Here is a 22,057-nt window from a genome sequence, read left to right on the forward strand (position 1 = left end):
TCAAATTTCAATTCTTAAATGTCTAGTGAGTTCTATGGCTAGGCAATGTAATAACTGCTAGAGATTTAAAAAAAAAGAAGAAGACACAATCCGTCCTCATTCTCAAGGAGCCTGGGGTCCAGCAGAGAAAGAGACAATAAGTAATTACAGCCCTTGGCAGAGAGCCTGGCACACAGAATGCGCTCAACAGGTGCAGAATAAACACACGAATAAAGTACTCTGTGGTAAGTTTATAACAAGGCTAAGCAGAAGGTGCTATGGCTATGGGAGCCCAGAGGAGAGGACCAGAGGGGGAAGAGGAGGGAGAAGTTGATATTAACACTGGGGGAGGCTGCCTGGACCTTCACAAAAAGTCCCCCAGTGTCACTCCAGGGACATGCAAAGGTCTTCTGCTTGGTTACCTGATCCATGGATGGTCAGCATTTTTAAATTCCAAATATCTAACCATGAATTTTTTTGATTGATACTTATATTCTGATGTTTTCTCACCTGTCTATTTTTTCTTTCAGCTAAGGCCTGCACAGATGAAGTTGACATCTGATCTTTCATGTCCTAATGAGACAGAAGACGGGAAAACAAATGAAAAATATCCTTAAACAAAATCATGGTTACTATTCCACACGCTAGCAAAATACACATAATTTATTAATACTTTCTTTTAAACAAAAAAGACAGACTTCTTTGGCTTTTGTTTTCATTCAGAAATAAAGGAAATAAAAAGACATTCCCTTGAAAAGAGGTTACCTGGATGCTAAAGTTAAACAGGAGAAAAGAGGAAGGGAACTAACATTTACTGGGTAAACACCTACATACAGTATCACTCAATTTTTGCAACAATCCTATAAGGGTGATTTTAATTCCATCTTAAGTTTGAGGAGACGTAGGTCCAGAGAGACTATGATACTTTCTGAAAGTCACATAGCTAATAAATGAGGTACAAACATAAACTCATGTGCTCAAGGGCTAGTATCTTTTTAAAAAACATTTATGTCAACTGGGCATGGTGGCTCATGGCTGTAATCCTAGCACTCTGAGAGGCCAAGGCAGAAGGATCGCTTGAGCTCAGGAGTTCAAACCAGCTTGAGCAAGAGCAAAATCCTGTCTCTACAAAAAATAAGAAAAATTAGCCAGGTGTGGTGGCATGCGCCTGTAGTCCCAGCTACTTGGGAGGCTGAGGCCCGAGAATTGTTTGAACCCAGGAACTGGAGGTTGCTATGAGCTACGATGATACCACTCCACAATAGCCTTTGTGACAAGATTGAGACTGTCTCAAACAAAACAAAACAAAACAAAAAGAAACATATGTAAAAAACTATGCACTTTAGTATAAAGTATATTTACCATCAATACTTTCAAGTACTGTTATAACAGGTCACTCATTTCTGAGTTGGATTCATGCCAAGTATGACCTATTTCTAATGCCACAATTTCTAGAATGATATATAAAATCATTTTGTATGGAAAGAAAAATGAATAGATTCATTAATCTAAACCAAAACACTTTATTAAATATGAGCAATGTTGCTTATCATATTTAACCACAATCCAATATACTATAAAATGATTTGAACTAAGTACATGATGACTACAATTTTCCAAAAAAAAAAAAAAAAAGCTGTCAAAATACTTTATAATTTTCTGTTGGCAAGCAGACAATTTTATACATGCACATGTTAAGGTATGAGACTTTTAGAAAGTTCTTCCAAGCCCCATGACAAGTAAACAGTAGATCAGACAGTGCCACAGCTTTTATAATTCCTGCTGTGGTTAAGTCTGAATAATAACCACCTTGCTTCAACTTTCAAAGCACTCATTTACTCATTTAGCAAATACACACTGATGTCTAACATGTGCCAGGCATACAGGTGAATGATATAAATTAGGCCCCTGCCCACGTGGAGCTCACATCATAGTGATTTACCTGAGTCAGTCATCTGAGGTGTTGTTAAAAATGCAGTGCCCTCTAAGGTCATTATGTTAAGTGAAATAAGCCAGGCACAGAAAGACAAATATTGCACACTCACACTCATATACAGAAGCTTGAAAAGTGGATTTCATAAAGGGGAGAACAGACAGGTGGCTACCTGAGGCTGGGAAGAGTGTGGGGGTGGATTTGGAACATAAGTTGATTGAAGTGTACAAAAATACAGTTAGAAGAAATAAGACCCAATGTTCAACAGATCAGTAGGGTTACTACAGTTAACAATAATCAATTGTGTATTTCAAAATAGAAGAAAATAATTCAAATATTCCCAGCATAAAGAAAACCGTTTAAGGTGATGGATATCCCAATTACCTTGATTTGATCATTACACACTGTACACAGGTATCAAAATATCACACGAATCCTGAAAGTATGTACATCTATTAAGTATCAATAAAAAATAAATTTTGAAAACATGAAAAAAAATTTTTTAGAAAATGCAGTTCCAGCTGGGTGCAATAGCTCATGCTATAATCTCAGTGTTTTGGGAGGCCAAGTAGGCGATCACTTGAGGCCAGGAGTTAAAGACCAGCCTGGGCAACACTGCGAGACCCTGTCTCAACAAAAAATAGAAAAATTAGCCAGGCATGGTGACACACGCCTGTAGTCCCAGCTACTTAAAAGGCTGAGGCAGAAGGAATCACTTGAGCCCAGGAGTGCGAAGTTATAGTGAGCTGCAAGAGCTACAATCACGTCACTGCACTCCAGCCTATATGACAAAGGGAGACCCTGTCTCAAAAAAGAAAAAAGCACAGTTGCCTAGGCTCCATCCAGACCTACTAAGTCAGACTCTTGATGGTGCATTTTAACAAATCCCCCTGTGAGTTGTACAACTGAAATTTGAGGAGTTCTGGTCTACACAAATTCTAGAAGCCTCAGAAAGAGAGACTGGCCATTATGCTAATCCTGGACTGCAGGATTCCTTTCCTAATTATCAGTTAAAGGTGACATTCTGATTCAATCAAACAATCCCATTTATTTAATATAAACTAAAAACTATGCAGACCAACATCTGAAATGTTCACTAGGGGGATAATACATGCTTTTAAAAACACACTCAATGCATTTTATAATAGTATCAACACATTACTTGCATAATAGAAATATCAACACAAATGTGTGGGAAAAGTGACATGTCAGCCTGTGAACATTCTATGTAGAATGTGTCTTTGCTACCAGCAGTCAGGGCAGTGAGGGCTGGCGGTGAGACTGTAACAGAGCACAGGCAGGCTTCCGGGGGTGCTCTAATGCTCTGCAGTGCTCTTGGATGCTGCTCAGACGGCTGTGCTCAGTCTATAAATTCATTAAGCTGAATACTTACGGGACATGTACTTTTCTGTATTGTTATAGTTTGATAAAAGTGTTAAAAAAGTAAATACTGCTGCTCCCAAATAATGGATGGATAATAAACTGGACCAGCCCTTTGAAAATAAATTTGTCATTCTGTATCAAGCGTCTCAAATTATTCACCGCCTTGACCCAGTAATTCCACTAAAAGGAATTTAAGGAAATAATATAAAATATACATCAAAAAAGACATACAAAGATGTACACTGCAGTATTATCTATAATATGAAAGAAAAGCAGAAATAAGTAGTATGTCCAAATAAGGGAACAGAAACTTACATTAAATCCACACAATGTAGTGTTAATGTACTAGGCACTATTATGTTCCTAAGCATTGTGCTTATGAAGAGAGTTCAGTGAACAAATGATCGATTAAAAAAAGCTACAAATGATAAAACACGAATAGATGCACTAACCCATTAACAACCAAAGAAGTGCAGCTAAGAGAGTTTTCCCAATTATACCAGGAGAAATGAAAAAGTCTGATAATATTATACTTAGTGTCGGTGAGGGTGTTAAGAAATACAGAATCTGATATATTCTATTAGAAATATAATTGATAAGGTCTTTTTCTAGCATATTTTGAAAATACTAATATTTCAAATGTGTATTCTCATTGAATTCCTTACTACTTAAACAAATATCTAGGTATGCTCACAAAGATGGTCACTGAAGGATGGTTTGCAATTACCAAAAATTAACAATAATCAAAATATTTACTAGTAAGTCTATTAAATAAACCCTAACAGAGACAGATTCGAGAGGAGGTTAAGAGCATGGTTTTTCATGTCAAATACCTACATTCAATATTTACTTATTCATTCATTATTTATAGAAATGGGGTCTCAGTCTGTCACCCAGGCTGGAGTGCAGTGGTGTAACCTCACTGTAACCTCCAGCTCCTGGGCTCAAGCCATCCTCCCACCTCCCATCCTGAGTAGTTGGGGCTACAAGGCATTGGCCACCATGCCTGGCTAATTTTTTCTTATTTTTTGTAGAGACAGGGTCTGGCTATGTTACCCAAGCTGAACTCCTGGCCTCAATCAATCCTGCCACCTAGGTTTCCCAAAGTGCTGGGATTACAGGCATGAGCCACCATGCTTAGCCTAGTTACGCTTTTTAATAACTGTGCAAAGTTGTCCAAATTACCCAACTTCCCTAAGTGTCTATTTCTTCTGTACATTTGGGATAATAATACCTTATAAGGTCATGGTGGGGATTAATAAAGACAATACATGAAGCAAGATTAGTAGTAGCCAACAATATAGTAAGTACTTAATAAACATCATATAAAATATGCAACTAATAAAAAGGGTAATCTAAATCTGCTCCTGCCTAATACTGTAGCCACTAGCCCGCCAGTGGCAGCTATTGAGTTCTTGAAATGCGGTCAGTACAAATGAGAAAGTGATTTTGTTTTATTTTAATTAACTGAAATTTAAATTCAGTTACTAGAAAACTTAAGAAAAAATGGCCTTATGAATCTGCTTTTTCTACTGTCAGTTCTGTTAAAACTCTAAATACAGATCAAGTATTTCCAATGAAAATTTCATGTCTGAACTGAGATATGCTTTAAGTGTAGAATATATGCCAAACTCAAGAAATCTTATTACAAAAACTTAAAAAAATTTTAATCATTAATATTTCTTATGGATTACATGTTCAAATGATAATCTTTTGGATATAATGGCTTAGATAAAATATATTTTCACTTGTTTCTTTTTACTTTTTAATGTGGTTACCTCTAGAAAAATAAAAATGTCGTTAAGTGGCTCACATTACATTTCCATTGGACAGTGCTGCTCCACATAGCTCTGTATCGATACAAGATTATGTCCACAATACACTTTTTCAAAGGAAAAAAAAAATGACAAAATATTATGCCATTTAAGAGTCTGTGTATTTCAATATGCTGGGAAAAATATACAAAACTGTTGACTGATTATTTCTAAAGAGTGGAATTAAAGAATGGAGGGGCATTTTCACCTTTCTTACACATCAAAATTACTTGCATTTTTAAAATAGTAAAGCACAAATTATTTTTAATTTAAAAAACTAAAAGTAAAAAATGCTAAAACTGAATAACAGTATGATCACAACTACGTAAAAATACAACTGCCACACACTGGGAAGAAAATGACTAAGAGAAAATACAACAAAGTTTTGTGTTTGTGCATTATTTTGAGTTTAGGTTTCTTTTTCTACTTTTTCCTCTTGAAAAACTTTTCAAATTTTCATTAAGAAACTTGCATTACTGTAATGAAATATATATTTAAAAGTTCTGGTTTTTAAAATTTTCTGTTTAATAAAAAACACGTAGGGGTGTGTGTGTGTGTGTATGTTAGCCCTGATGAGGTAGATTCTTGCACAGCTGGGTAGTGGGCATCCTTATGTGACCGCCACCACAGGTAAAGAGATTCGGCTTTGACTTCTAACATTATGTTTTATCTAGGTTAAAAGTCACCAGATACCATACAACAGATCACCTTCATATAAGGATTTGGGATTTTAAACTATGCTACTAAACCATTTTAAACATTTTATAACAACCTTTCATGCCAAAAACATAATTACTCATCTTCTTTCTAACACATGAAGTTTAGAACCAGCAGTGAAGAAGCAGTTAGTTCCAATAAAATATGGTTTATCTGCCAAAAGAACAACAAAATTTCCTGGTTATTGATGCTCCTGTTTCCACTTCACACTGTCTTCTAAGCTGAATGAATGTGGCATCATAAATCTCAGTGCTTCCCATTCACAGCTCTCGCATCCCAATGTCATCTGTGCACATATTGGATACCTTATCCTTTTTGATTAACCAAAGCCATTGCTATCTTGACTTACAATTGACTATGTACAATTCTTGTGTTGAAAGAGGTTAGTTTTTTTGGGAAGGAGGGTAATAGTTCTGCTTTTAACTTACAAAGTTAAAATAAAGTTAGAGTATGTTAGTGAGGATCATTTCATTGATAAAACAGATCCAGAGAGGCTGAATGACCTACCATGATTAGAATTTAATAAGGTCACAGCTTAGCCTAGGACTCAGGTTTCTTTCATTGTTGTTGTGTCATATACTGCAAAACCTTTCACTACTAACGTAAAACCAAAGTCACTTCTGGAGCATATTGCCCAAACAAAAATTCCACATGCAAAAATCTTTGGTGGATAAGTGACTACAAAAATGTGAAAATAATTACCTCAAAAATATCAAGGATATGTATACAAAAACTAGAATATTTTGCTTTCTTCAGTAAAAACTACCAGCAATACTGAATAAAAACTGTACAAACTTAAAAGATGTTTGGAAAAACATACACAACAAGACTCTTCAAACCAGGGAGGCTTACTAGAAGCATAACTAATGGATATTAATCAAAAAGAAACACAGGAGAAAGATTTACTTCTTCATGTAGAAGCAATAAATAAATAAATAAAATATCGTATAGACTATCACTGACTCCCCTGCCTAAAAGGAGAAAGCACCATTTCAAAAATAAGATCAAAATTTTAGCGCAACATCAAATGAAAGCCCCTGATAATATAATAAGAGAGGAGCTAACATAAACATGCACCAATTCCTAATCTGAATTTGGTCTTGTCTCAGTCCCCAAATCTGCTAACTCCCTGATGCAGATCAATCTCCTCTACCCAGAATGCAGAGATTTCTATATACACTCTTTAGCTCAATACAGTAATACTGAATCAGCACGAGGTGGGTTTTGTTTGTGTTTTTATTTTTAAGCAAGTTAGCATCACTGCTACTTCCTTCTCTTCTACAGGACTTTCAACTAGAATGTATTAAAATCAGATCAGCAAAAGCTCAGTTGGGTACTACTAGCCCACCACTAACAAATACTAACAGCTTCCCAAAAAAGGGTCATAAATTAAAACAAGAATGATTAAAAACCCTAACATATTCAGTTGGACCACACAGTTGAGCATGGTTTAGATATCAAATCTAGAAGGAACAGCAACATTTTGATGTATTGACTTTATTTAGAATACTTCTTTCCAAGAATGTACTTCAAAAAGCTTTTCAGATATTAGAAAATGAACTTTGGATTTTACTTCCTATACCAACTAACTTAACTTTCAATATGCTGACCAGTGAATTTCAATTTGCAAAATTCATAAGTACTACCTTGCACAAAGAACAAATATAATGATTAAGGTCAAGAATATATTCTTCACTACGAGGCACCACTTAAACATTAATGTCTACAGAAGTGTCCTTCAGAAACACTTATTGCCGAAAAAAAAAAAAAAAGCAAACTATATTTATAAAAAAAATAACTGAGGAATTACTCATCTTACAAAAAATTAACAACAGGGCTTCCTCATCAGCATAGCGTTTTGAACTGGCTAGAAATTAGAGGGGTCTAAGCCAAATGTTCATTGTATAGGTTCATTGTATAGGACCTCTCTGAGGTCCAGAGAGGTTTCTGCTACATTAAAACATAGGATTATTTATAAACAATTTAGGTATATGTGTGTGTGTATATATATATAGAGAGAGAGTGGCATATACTGAATAAAACAAGAAACAAGAATATATAAAGTTCAATGATAATCTACCATTTGAAATAATTTCAAAAGGAAATCACATGATATAAAGTCTTTGGCAAACACACACCAAGGTTCCTGCCTAAGATGACTCTTAAAAAGCCATATGTTAGCACTGGTATGATCCCAAGTCTTTTTATTCAAGGAAGCTGCTTTCTAGTACATATGTTAAAGACAGCTGGTTCTCTTACATCTAGTTATGCTAATCAAATGGCTTAGCCACATAGTTTCAAAATACAAAACATACCTTAATGACACAAGATTTTACTTAAATTATATTTTCTTTTAGATTCTTTAATAATGGATATTATTCTAAATAATTTAGGACAACTAAAGATTTGTTCACTTGGATTGTTTTTTACACCCTGGTAGATGCCTGCTTGCTCTGGATAGCTCCGGAAAGGCTGTCAAGCAGTTGTATATAGAAATGTCAGTAACATGGATTGCAAGAGTTCCAGAAGCAATTCAGATGGCAGAAGAGGCCGCCATCCAAACCCCAAAAAGAGTCACTCTTCAACAATGCAAAGGGATTACCAATCAATCAAGAAACCAAATGGTTTCTACAATAGTAATTCTTCCTTTTGTCAAGAAATAGAGTACACTAAGAAGTAAAAAGATAACTGGTTTGAACAAACTAGAGATATGGACAAGCAGGATAATATCATTAAAGTAACCTGCCCAAAGCTGGCAGTTTACTGTCTCATTTTTGCTCCAACAAGCCTCACAATATTAAAAACAGATTTCCTTTTTTTCAATCAGAAAAATTATATGTGGGAAAAGGGCAAATTAATTCATATTAAAAAGTAGTTTCAGAGTTTTGACCTATTAGTTTCAATTAATGGAAAGAGTTCTAATAAGTTTGGTTATTTCTTATACAGGTAATACAATAAGATCATATTTCTTACCCTGACAACTTGCCGAGTACTTGTAATGAAGGCTTTTCTTATACTTAATTCAGTTGCATCGAGGTTGAATTTTCGAGGATTTGCTTCAACTATGCGTGGGTCAAAAAGTCAAGGTAAAGCAATTTCATCATCAGAAGCCTAACAAACAACATCCTGTTAAAAATACAGAATCTCTCACCTGCAAGCAATAAAATCTGGCCCAGACTTTCTGAAAACTTAGTCGACTTGACACTAATCGTTCTCAAATTTTCTCTGCCAATAGCTCTAAAGGACCCTTTTATCCCAGCACAGAGATGACCTGCCAGGCAAAGAAACACAGCCCCTCCCTGTTGACTGGGTTTACTACAAATCCATGGCTGTCTAACCACAGCTGAGCTGGGCTCTTCCTGATGTTTGTTAACACTTGTATCTATCCTTTTTTGACTCCTGATCACTTTTCCTATGATAGATTTTGCAAGCCTTTTTCAACTGCCTTTCCAAGAGCCATTTCTCCTTATGCCAAAATGATAACTCTACTTCTTACTCTAGAGAGATTAAGTGTTCTTCAGGTAAGCTACCCCAAATCTCTCCCCCCAAGCCTGGTACTATACCCCATGTCAGACACCTACCTCACTCTCTGTACTTCTCTCTCATACTCTGCAAGTATATATTTGTGTTATTATTTGATTACTACCCTGTCCCCCACCGCTACTCCACCCAAAGTTCTATGATGGCTGGCACACTGTTTTGTCTATTAATCTAATCTCATTAACCAACAAAATGCCACAGTATACTCAACAAATACTTGGTAAATGAATGTATTAAAACTTTTGTCCTGTTTATCTCACAATTTCCCTATCTCCCCCAATCTTTTTTCCTTCCCTTCTCTCTCAAGGGAAGAGGTACCTCCCCATGACTGTGCTTTTAATCCTTCCCCCTCATGTATTTTATTCCACTAATTTTAGGGAATACACTTGCCTTTTATAATTTATAAGGTATCTGGGATCATTATGAATAATAGAAATTATGTACTCCATATATCAACACATATCAATGGCATATGAATCTGTACTAACCATGGAAGAGATACTGACAAAAGTTGGTTTCCTTGATGTTTTATCTCACTTAGGACAAAACAAAGTAGAACTCAGAACATGCAAATGATATATCTTCTATCTAATATTTTGCTTGAAGGGGATTTCCAGTTGAAAATAGGCTAATAATTCCATTTTTACAGTTATCTGGTTTATCAGATCAGTGGACTTAATTAACATTGACAGTATGAATTAGCATAACAGGTCTGGTTTTATTAAGTGCAATTTCATGGTACAAGATGCCTCTCCAATGAACAGTGGCATTGTAACATCACTTTTTAAACAGGAAGAAGACAGTCCACAAAAAGATTTTCCTTTGATGTCTAATTACCAATGCATAACACATTGGTCTGTATATACCTCTATGTAATAATGACTACTAACACTATCATAGAAGCTTACTGTGTGCCAGGCACCATTCTAAGCTCTTTACCTGTATAACCCTAACAATAATCCTATGAGCTAGGTACTCTTATTATCCCAACTTTCTACTGAAGAGGAAATTGAAGCATAGCAATGTGCCCAAGTCACAGTTAGTAACTGGTTGTGATACTATAAGAAATATATATTTGGTCTCTGCCCCTGGTTCCTGGCACATAGTTCCTAAAACCCTCGGAATCTCCAGAGTGATAAGAGTGTCTTTTGTATGTTAATGGGATGATTGGCAGCTAGGGGCTCCTAGATAGCCTTAAGATTGGGGGCTGCACCTTCCCCTCACCCAGGAACCAAGTGAGTAATTAGAGGGTTGAAACTTACAGCCTTTCACCCCTACCCCTGGAATTCTGGGGAGGGGAAAAGGGTTGAAGGTTGAGCTGATCACCAATGGCCAATGATGTAATCAATGCCCACATAATGAAGCCTCCGTAAATACCCAAAAGGACAGGGTTCAGGGAGCACTCAGCTAAACATATGGAGGTCCTGGAGGGTGGCGTACCTGGAGAGGGCCTGGAAGCTCTGCAACCCTTTTCCCATCCCTCACCCTATGCATCTCTTCCACCTGGCTGTTCATCTGGAACCTTTGCAATATTCTTTATGATAAATGGGTAAACGTAAAGTGTTTCCCTGAGTTCTGTGAGCTGTTCTAGCAAATTAATCCAATCTAAGGAAGGGGCTGTGGGAACCCCAATTTATAGCCAGTCATTCAGATGCACAGGTCACAGTGTGAGCCTTGAATTGCATCTGCAGTGGCAGCAGTCTTGTGGAAATGAATTCTTAACCTGTGGGATCTAATGCTATCTCTAGGTAGACAGTGTCAGAATTGAATTGAATTGTATGACATCTAGCTGGTATCTGCTAAAGAACTGCTCGGTGTATGAAGAAACCCCTTCCCCACAACTGCTGTCAGAAATAATGTATGGCATCGAATGTGAGAGTAGAGAGGAAAAAATAGGGTTTTTGGTTTTGTTTTGTTTTTTTCCTTTACACTGGTGGAGCCAGGACTTGAAACCAGCAGTCTGACTCTAGGGTCCAAAGTCATAACCACTGCACTGCGCTGCCTTTGTACTACAGTATTTGCCATGCACTGTAGAAGAATTTGGCTACTCTACTGTAGCTTACTAGGCAATTATTTTAAATGTGTCATGGTACAAATAAGAGCAACATCAATTGATTACGAAAGGAAATATTTCATCTATATACTAGAGACATACAGATAAAAACTTGTCCGTTAGTCTATTTATCCCAAACAGAACAGACACCACAGAAAAGGATATTGATGGTTTCGTCAAGGTCCTCTAGATCCCACTCTATGCTGCGGAGGTTGTTTCTCAGCTCGTTGGTGGTCCAGTCGATTTCTTCCCTTGTTGCTGTGGAGGGGTCCTGGAGAAGCTCTGTCCATCTCTGAAACAATCCCTGGGCAGTGTTGACTGCTTTTTGTACCTCTCTGTGATCAAGGGAAAGGGAAAGAAGAGGAATCAGACAACATATTCTATGAACAAGTTACTGCACGATTAAAGTTGAAATTTATGATCACAAATTTCCAGAAACCACCATTCCCATAAAAAAAGGCTCTTCATAGACAAATATCAAAGTTCAAAACTTTAAATACACAGTCTGAGCATTATGTTCTCAGCTGATGCTCAGAATACAATAGCCATTATTGAAGCAGCTATAATAACAAGTTTGTTTGAGAAGGACAAATTTCATTTTTCTCTGAACAGACTATACTTAAAAGTAGTACAATGAAGCAATCCTACAAATTAACTGAAAGGCCATTAACATTCCCACAAGCTTCCATTTCGTGTGACAGTAATTTACATTCAGATGAAAATGTCCTAATACGACTTTTCTTTTCTTTGAGTAGGAGGAGTGGGAAGGGTGGAGGGACAGTTAGTCTTACACAGCTATTGTTTTATTGGTTAAGCATTTTAATCTGAGACATTTTTAAACCCAAAATCTCATTAGAAGATTTCCAAACACTATTAGCTTTAAATATATCCACTTTCCTGGATTAAGCAATGCTATATACCAGATTATTATTTTTATTGTTTAGAGAGTAAGACTAGGCCATTAAGTGCTATGATCTAGCATGCTTTTAGATTAGATATAGTCACAAGGTTTCAAGAAATTTCCCCCACCACTGGGCCAATATCCACCATTTGAATGTTATAATCTAACACTACTACATATAAAAGCCAAAAAGGAATCATTTTATAATCATATGGTCTCTCATGCACAAAGATGATATACCCCATGTTTCCAAATTAAGAGAACTATTTTGATCTTTCTATGATTTCTTAACCAATTTTTCTGGAACAAACAGCATAAAAATGTGTTCCAATTGATCAGGGTGTTTGTTGTCTATGGCTTTAAGACAGAATCTATAGCCGGACATGGTGGTTCATGCCTGTAATCCCACCATCCTGGAGGATGGCTTGAAGCCAAAAGTTTGAGGCTGCTGCTGTTTCAAGTACCAGAAAAGAAAGCACTAATAAAAATGAAGAAAAGCACCTCATGACATTTAGGTATACGGCATACTGACTAGAGCTAAAAGGTTGAGTATTAAAGAGAGAATATAACTACTAGGCCCAGAGTGGATAAATCATTGAGCTATATATGTGGCCAACAACAAATCTACCAAGGTCTGTTCACATCTAGTTCATGGGTTAGGCAAGTCCTCTCACTGTTCCTCTCATGTTAGCCTTTAGAACTTCAGTACTAACAAGAAACTCCATTTAAGATAAAAAGGGAAAGAATTAAGTAAGATGTAAATCCACCATCTTTATCCTTTATAGTTTCTGGTTGATTTGGTGTAGAAAGAGGTATGCATAATGCAAGGTAAGTCATCCCTCAGCATCCTCAGGGAACTGGTTCCAAGAGCTGCTCCCCGCACCACGCCCACCCCACCAAATCCACAGATGCTCAAGTTCTTTATATACAACAGCATAGTATTTGCATATACCTCATGTACTTCCTCCCATATACTTCAAATCATCTCTAGATTATTTATACTTCCTAGTATAAGGTAAATGTTATATAAATAGTGATTATACTATATTGTTTAGGGAATAATAAGAAAAAGAAGTCTGTACATGTTCAGTACAGACACAACCATTCTTTATTTTTTCCTGAATACTTTCAGTCCTTGGTTGGTTGAATCTATGGATGCAGAGTCTATGGATACGGAGGGCTGACTATACTTGGTTTATTTGTAAGTGTTGAGTATCATCTACAATAATGGAAGACAGAGTCAAAGAGGTACTGGTAAAGGCATCTCATTTTAAAGAATATAAAATGTATCAATGCTGTAAAGTAAATACAAATTACTTTTTGAGAACTAGAAGCCTCAAACCAAGAAGCCTTGGGCTAGGGCATGTCATGTTCTCCACCACCAGTACACAACTATGATGCTGGAATAAATAAATTCTAAGTGGCAATCTATAAACTTTTTTAGTGTCAGGACTCCTTTGCACTCTTTCAAGTTACTGAAGACCCCAAAGAACTTAGAGTGATGTGAGAGTATATCTAACACTAATTACCATATTAGAAACTCAGACAGACATTTGAAGAATATTTATCAACTATTTTTTAAAAATGAACTTACATGTTAACATAATTATTTTATATATTATTATTTATGTATTTTTTACAAAAAATAATTTGTAAAATAAAAAAGATGTGGTGAGAAGAGTGGCACTGTTTTACATTTTTGCAAATTTCTCTAATATCTGCCTTAACAAGACAAAATATGAGAAGTGGTCCATTTCTCCCTTCAGTTGGTGGACATACATTTTGGTTGAAGTATATAATGAGAATCTAACCTCACACAGATATGTAGTCGGAAAAAGAAGTACTTTAACAGTCTTTCCAGATAACCGAGGTTATTCTTTTTTGATAGTATACCAAAACTTGACAAGTTTCTTAAAGATTGGCTGCAATATGGAACCTAAAACCATACCAAAGAACTTTTAAAATTCTCATACATTATAATCCATTGGTCTACCTGGTACAGGCTGAGTATACCTTATTCAAAATGCTTGGTTTTATATCTGGGTTCTCAGTCCTGTTCCATTAGTCTATGTCTCTGTTCGTGTGCCAGTACCATGCTGTTATGGTTACTACAGCAGACAAAAACATACACTGGGGAAAAGAATCCCTATTCAATAAATGGTACTGGGAAAATTGGATAGCCACATTTAGAAGACTGAAACAGGATCTGCACCTCTCACTTCTCACAAAAATCAGTTCACAATGGATAACAGACTTAAACCTAAGGCAAGAAATCATAAGGATCCTAGGAGAAAATGTTGGAAAAACTCTTATAGACATCGGCCTAGGCAAAGAATTTATGAAGAAGACCCCAAAAATAATCACAGCAACAACAAAAAAGAATAAATGGGACCTGATCAAATTAAAAAGCTTCTACACCACCAAGGAAACTATCATCAGAGCAAACAGACAACCTACAGAATGGGAGAAAATATTTGCATGCTATATACTTCATAAAGGGCTGATAATTAGAATCTATATAGAACTCAGGAAAATTGCAAGACAAAATCAAACCACCCCATTAAAAAGTGGGCAAAGGACATGAACAGAAACTTTTCAAAAGAAGACAGGCTAATGGCCAACAAACATAAGAGAAAATGATCCACATCTCTAATCATCAGGGAAATGCAAATCAAAACCACAATGAGATATCACTTAACTCCAGTGAGAACAGCTTTTATTAAAAAGTCCCAAAACAACAAATGTTGGCATGGATATGGAGAGATAGGAACACTCATACACTGCTGATGGAACTGCAAACTAGTACAACCTCTATGGAAACTAGTATGGAGATACCTCAATGAACTTAAAGTAGAACTACCATTTGATCCAGCAATCCCACTATTAGACATTCTATAAAAAAGATACCTGCACCTGAATGTTTACAGCAGCACAACTCACAATGGCAAAGAAGTGGAAACAATGCAAGTGCCCATCAATCCATGAATGGATAAATAAAATGTGGTATATGTAAATCATGGAGTACTACTCAGCCATAAAAAAATGGTGATCTATTGTATTATCCTGGATGGAGCTGGAGCCCATTCTTCTAAGTGAAGTATCACAAGAATGAGAAAACAAACACCACACGTACTCACCATTAAATTGGTACTAATCAATCAACACTTCCGTCCACATATGGTAAGTAACATTCACAGGGTGTCCAGCAGGTGGGAGGGGAGAGGAGAGGAGAGGATGGGTAAATTCACACCTAACAGATGCGGTGCACACTGTCTAGGGAACAGGCATGCTTATAGCTCTGACTTGGGCGGTGCAAAGGGAATTTATATAACCAAATCATTTGTACCCCCATAATACTCTCTGAAATTAAAAAATAAATAAATAAAAATAAATAAAGAGCTCCCTTGACAAAAACACACACACACACACACACACACACACACACACACACACACACTTGGGACCAGAAGTGCCTCAGAATTTTTCAGAGTTTGCAATATTTCATTACACTTACTGGCTGAACATCCCAAATCTGAAAAGCTGAAATCCAGTATGCCCCAACAAGCATTTCTTTTGAGCGTCTTGCCAGTGCTTAAAAAGTTTCAAATTTGGGATGCTTAACCTATGCTTTAAATGGATCTTTTACTCACATATGATTTGATAATATTATGTACTGGGCATTTGGAAAGTATCAGTTTCCTGAGTATCACGGAGCTTCCAAATGCCAACTCATTTCATTATACAATTCCAAAATGATATTTTGTTATTACCAGCAATCTCATCAGAAAAGCTTAAGTAGTAGGAATTTGCAAATCACAGTAGTTGAAATAAGCTTTCCAAAATTCATTTTTTTTTAAAAAAAGGCTCTAATTTTATCATTGGCAAAAATACTGTCATTTGTTTTCTGTTCACCTCATTTATTTGCAAGAAAGTATCTCAAGAACTTTTTAGATCTCAAGAACTTTAAGATTTGAGAAAACATCCAAGTCTGTGTAACCAGTTTGTCATTCTTTCTAGTAAAAATGAGATTTCATTGGGGGAGGAAACAGCTATTTCAGCTCACAACTCCTTCACAGACGTGCTTTTCCTAGAGACAACCATTTTATTTCACAACACAGCCAAAATGCTTTATGCACACTTTGCATTTTGTCACACAGAATATTAAAAGAGAGAAACATTTGGAAATTACATTTCTGATTAATGACTTATATGCAGTATGTATTGAAAAACTCTCAAGACTTAAAAATAAGAAAACAAACCCAATTAAAAAACGGGCAAAAGATTTAAACAGTCACTTCATCAAAGACACACGTGACAAAAAAAGCGCACGAAAAGATGCCCAATATCATTTGTCATTAGGGAAATGCAAACTAAATCTTCAATGAGATACCGCTACATATTTAGAATAGCTTAAAACAAAAACAACACCAAAGCTGACAAGGTCAAGTTCTGGAAAGGTGGTGGGGTAACTGGACTCCTCATGCATTACTGGTATGAAGGCAAAATAATATAGCCACTTTGGAAAATAGTTTGGTTGTTTCTTAAACACTTACTATATGACTCAATAATCCCACTCCCAGGTGACATGAAAACTTAGGCTCACACAGCAACCTGCAAATTTTTATGGAAGCTTTATTAATAATAGCCAAAAATTGAAAACGATCCAAATGTCCTTCAACTAATGAATGGACAAACAACGGTCCATTTGTACAATGGACTACTACTCAAAAATAAAAAGGAACAAATTACTGATACACACAACAACATAGATGAATCCCAAATGCATCATGCTAAGTGAAAAGAGCTAGACTCACAATGCCACATGCTGTATGATTCCACTGACAAAACATTCTGGAAAAGGCAAAACTATAGGGACAGAAAACAGATCAGAGGCTGCTAGGTGCTGGGCATAGAGGAACGGACTAGAAGGGACACAAGGAAACTTTTATGGTTGATGAGTCTGTCCTATATCTTATTTCTGGAGGTGGTAATTACACAGCTATATGAATTTGTCAAATTTCACAGAAGTGTACACCAAAAAGGGTGAATTTTGTTAGAGGTAAATTACAACTTTAAAAAATGAAGAAAAGTATACTCAAGTGTCAAATTTTATAAAATTAATAATTTTTACTGTTTCATGAAGAATATTCTCAAGGGACTATGACTCTGCTTTTTCTTTTTTACTGTGGGTACAGGGTGGTGAGGAATACCATATCTACGAGTATAGTATGGTGCCACTGCCTTGATTTATGCTAAGGGACCAGGAGTTTTCCCACCACAGCTTTGGTACCATCAGTACAAATCTCAACACAGTGAAAAAGGCAAATAACATCTGAACATTTTTATGAAGAGTTTTTGAGAACTCTTCATAAAAATGATAGATCCTTCCGTGAAAGGATCTTGGGGATGCCCTGTGATCCACAGACCACACTCTCAGAACTGTAATGTCTAAAGACACTGATACTTGGGGTGAAGAAGTGCTCATGCATAGATTCTAGTAGCACTGAGTGTGAAATCAAGAAATCCTTAAGCATGCAAGAACTAAACCATGTCCTAAGGAAGAAATGAAAGAAACAGCAGGAATTAGAAAAATGCTACAAAGAAATTCCAGGATAATATTCAACACCCCACAGGCCTGACCAGTGACTTGGCTTATTTCACTCTAAAGCTCTTATTTTTAAAAGAGGATTCATTTTTAGTTTCATTTATTAGCACAGACCTAAGAAAGGCAAAGTAGTCATCATTTTACATTTCTAAGATAGATGTTGTAAAGGATCTCAAAGGTAGGAACTGCCAGCAATGGCTGAGATTTTGAAAGCAAAGTAAGAACCTGCAGTGTATCAACAAGTCCTATCTTAATAGCAGCCAAAGGGGTCTCTCTCAGTGTAAAATATCTCCCAACTGTCTTCCAGTATCATTTCAGCCGAGCTTAGTATGAAAAAGGAGGCATGAACTACAAGTAGAAAAAAATGTTGGTCACAAACAGGTCCTATTTTTAAACCAAATATTAATGGTAACCAGAATTTCCTCAAGAACTTGGGATTCCTGAGCAGTTTCAAGAGCCACAAGAAACACCTAATAACGTACAAGACTAGCGAGACAACCCTCTCAATTCAGAACCACTTGTAAGTACCTTGAACTAAAAATTGAAGATTACTTGGCATTCCAAGTAAATCAATTCACAAAACAGAGTAGTATATAATCAATCATGTCATCTACTTGAGATTTGTGAGGGTTTTAACAAGAGAAGTGCCCATCTACTTTTCTTCACACTTCTTTCTCAGGAAAGGCAAGAGGTGTTTCGGTATCAATTGGTTAGTTAGGTCTGTCCCACAAATGCATACCCAGCATTGCTGTCTGATCCCCACAGCTAGCCCACGTGAGCACTTCACCTGTGAGGAGCACTTCACTCAGAGTGGGCAGCTGCTGACGCCTTAGGCAACTGTGATCCATGTTTGCCTGTGGTCTCCAAAAAGGTTAAAACCACAAGATACTGCCTCTTTATCCTGTGGAGTCTGGTTTAGCTATTTTCAGGTTTTCCTCCCAACTATGTAACGGGAATGATGAAAGTCTGATACCCAGAACTTTCCACGAGGGAAGAGGTACACCTTAAACTTTTGGAGTTCTTCAGTTTAGCAAACTTCTTGGTAAATAACAATCTGCTCACTAACAGCTTTGGGAATCATGTCTGGCACCATTTCGCTGAAAACTTGCTAATAACTTTCCTAGGAATTATAGTTTTGGCTCCTGACCCCGGAAAGCCTTTTTCAAGTCTTTGAAGGAGAAAGATGGCTATCTCCACACACAAGTCAAGCGAATTTTCTGCAATCTGTTGCATATTCTTCCAAAATCAGTCTTGTCTTACACAGGCAGCGTTTCATGGACAAAAAGAGCCACAGTGTTCATAATACTAGGGATGAGGCTTTTCCCCATTGCTGTCCACCAAGCAGCCCATCAGAATCATGGGACTTGTCACGTTCTCATGGACTGAACTCCCTATGAACACCAGAATGAAGGTCCCTCACTGCAGTCCACCGCAATGCCCACATGTCCACTTGTAATGAAGAGTTCTTTCCCAGTAAGCAGCGGTCAGAAATGAAAACACAGTCCACATCTTTGAAAAATGTATCTTTTGGGAAAAAATAAAGTCATCCAAGCTTTCAAAACCAGATAAATAAAAAGTTGATGCAGGCAAGCCTAAACTTATTTGTTTCTGAAGCTAGCCCAACACTGACTGCTGTCATGGATACCTGAGCCTCTTCCATAAAACTGTCCAATTGAGTCCACCATGGTGAAGGGCTTGCCATCCCAACCAACCTCTGGTGCTACAGGTAATACATCCATATGCCCAAAGAAGTTACAAAACTTTCTTACTAGGCTCTAACCAAGTTTGCCAAGTAAAATGCGAGGAAGGAGTATCTCAGCCATTCGGGAGCTTTGTTTCCCAGTATCTGTCACTGGTGCCAACAAACTACATGATAATGGTAGCTGCAACCCTCAGCATCCTTTTGATTTCTCCATTCTTCTTTGACCATAGTGATAGATTCTGAATTGGTATCTGATCCAGTTACTGTGTTTATGTGACAGCTACCCTAAAACTTAATGGTGTAAGGTCGGGCGCGGTGGCTCACGCCTGTAATCCTACCACTCTGGGAGCCCAAGGCAGGTGAATCGCTGGAGGTCAGGAGTTCGAGACCAGCCTGAGCAACAGCAAGACCCCGTCTCTACTAAAAATAGAAAGAAATTATCTGGCCAACTAAAAATATATATAGAAAAAAGTAGCCGGGCATGGTGGCACATGCCTGTAGTCCCAGCTACTCGGGAGGCTGAGGCAGTAGGATCGCTTAAGCCCAGGAGTTTGAGGTTGCTGTGAGCTAGGCTGACGCCACGGCACTCACTCTAGCCAGGGCAACAGAGTGGAGACTCTGTCTCAAAAAAAAAAAAAAAAAAACCTTAATGGTGTAAAACAACCCTTTATTATGTTCATGGATTCTGTGAATCAGCAATCAGACACAGCAAGGATGACCCATCCTGTTCCACAATGTCTAGGGCTCAGCTGAAAGAGTAAATGGGCTGGGGCTGTAAGAGTGGGAGCATCTCAGCAGTATCTTTCTATCTTTGCGTAGTGTCTCTGCATGCCCTGTCTAGCTGAGTGGCTTCAGTGTAGCTGACTTCTTACATGTGAGCTCAGGGCACCAGAGGCTTATGTCCCAAGAAAAAAGGTACAGGTGGAGGCTGTACTGATTGGCTTTTATGACTTAAGCTTCAGGAATCAAGCAGTGTCACTTCTGCCTCAATCAGTTGGTCACAGCAGTTTACAAAGGTCTACCCATTTCAAGGAAAGGGATCATGAACTCCTCCAACTCAATAAAAGAATGCCGGCTTCACAATTTAAGAAAAGCAAATGGGACAGAATATACATTGGTGTGCCCACCTTCAGAAAAATACGATCTGCCACAACACCTGTATCTGGGAGAGCATCCACTCTGCAAGTCTCTTTACAGAGAGATCCTCCTTTAAACAATACACTAAAAGAGGCTAATAAAGGCAGATAGTTTCTGTTCCAGTAATGAAACTTGAAAAACCCAGGTTGCACAAGCCTCTGCAACCATATCATCCTCCCACCCTCACTCTCCCTGAACTGGCTCCTGCCCCATACCCCACAAACCCTGTTCCACTGCCAATCCCTCAGGTAAGAAAGGAGCTCTTTTTATAGGTTGACTTCAACACTCGCATCGTTTGTATTAAAGGGAAAAACACACACACCCTTCACCTGACCTTACTGCCATTTCCAAATTCAACCACACCGTGATACTATTTTGTGACTATTACAAAAACAAAACATCATCTTTACTTAGTTACCTACAGTTATGTACAATTTTTGACCCCAATCTACTGCTGCTTCCACAACTCCCCTAGGATAATACTACTGCCACCAGTGACACTGCAGGTCAAAGTCAGGAGCAAATTTAACTTGTCCTCATTTTCTGTGTACATGACACTATAGCCTAGTATATCTATTTTCTTGAAATTCTCATTTCCTCTGTTTCTATGACATTGTGCTGTTCTACTTTTCTACCAATTTTCTTTCCTCTTCCTCCACTTCATCCCAATGTTTCTTAGCACTCTTTTTATGGCTTCTAGGTGCTCATCCGCATTCCCAAGTTCAAAGCACCTCATTTAAGCTAATGACTCCCCGACTGCATTTCCAACCTTAATCACTCATGCAGGATTATATCCTGTATTTTTTAGCTGCCTATAGGATCATTCCATTTGCCTAAAACCAAACGAATCATACCCTCCCTACAAGAAAATCAAGTACTCAAACAAGGAAACAAAACAGAACAAGAAAGAAAAATCTGCTTCCCTAACTTCCTCATTTTAGCCAATAGTTTCACCATTTTCCAAGTTTTGAAACTTGTCTAGACAAGAGTCATCTTTGACTCCTCCTCCTCCTTCTCACCTTGCACAACCTCTACTTAAGCCCAATCACTGAATTTTTAGATCTGGAAGGAACTTTCAAGATAATCCAGTCTGCACTCATTGAACAAATAAGAGACCTGGGGCTCAGACATTTTGGCTGCCTGCCTCAAGTTCTTCTGACTCTGATTATGAGACGCTTTCCATCACCAAGACCTATTTAATCCCATTTTTGCAAAGCCTCCAGACAAATCTATTTTCTCTGTGGAATCATAAGACCTGGGTTTGAGCTCTTAAAAGTTGACTATAAGCAACTG

General features: G+C 37.4%; 1 protein-coding gene across 2 annotated transcripts in view; it reads right to left on the reverse strand.

Moving 5' to 3' along the window:
- STX6 (syntaxin 6) overlaps positions 1 to 22,057 on the reverse strand; it is a 50,430-nt gene that overhangs the window by 22,634 nt on the left and 5,739 nt on the right. For both annotated transcript variants that reach the window (XM_045536007.1, XM_045536006.1), the window contains exons 2-4: positions 11,585 to 11,754; positions 8,800 to 8,894; positions 490 to 552 (exon numbers count right to left, since the gene is read on the reverse strand). In XM_045536007.1, coding sequence (XP_045391963.1) covers positions 490 to 552; positions 8,800 to 8,894; positions 11,585 to 11,754 — 328 coding nt within the window. The remainder of the gene's footprint in view (positions 1 to 489; positions 553 to 8,799; positions 8,895 to 11,584; positions 11,755 to 22,057) is intronic.

The sequence above is a fragment of the Lemur catta genome, chromosome 23, assembly GCF_020740605.2.
Source record: "Lemur catta isolate mLemCat1 chromosome 23, mLemCat1.pri, whole genome shotgun sequence".
Classification (NCBI taxonomy): domain Eukaryota; kingdom Metazoa; phylum Chordata; class Mammalia; order Primates; family Lemuridae; genus Lemur; species Lemur catta.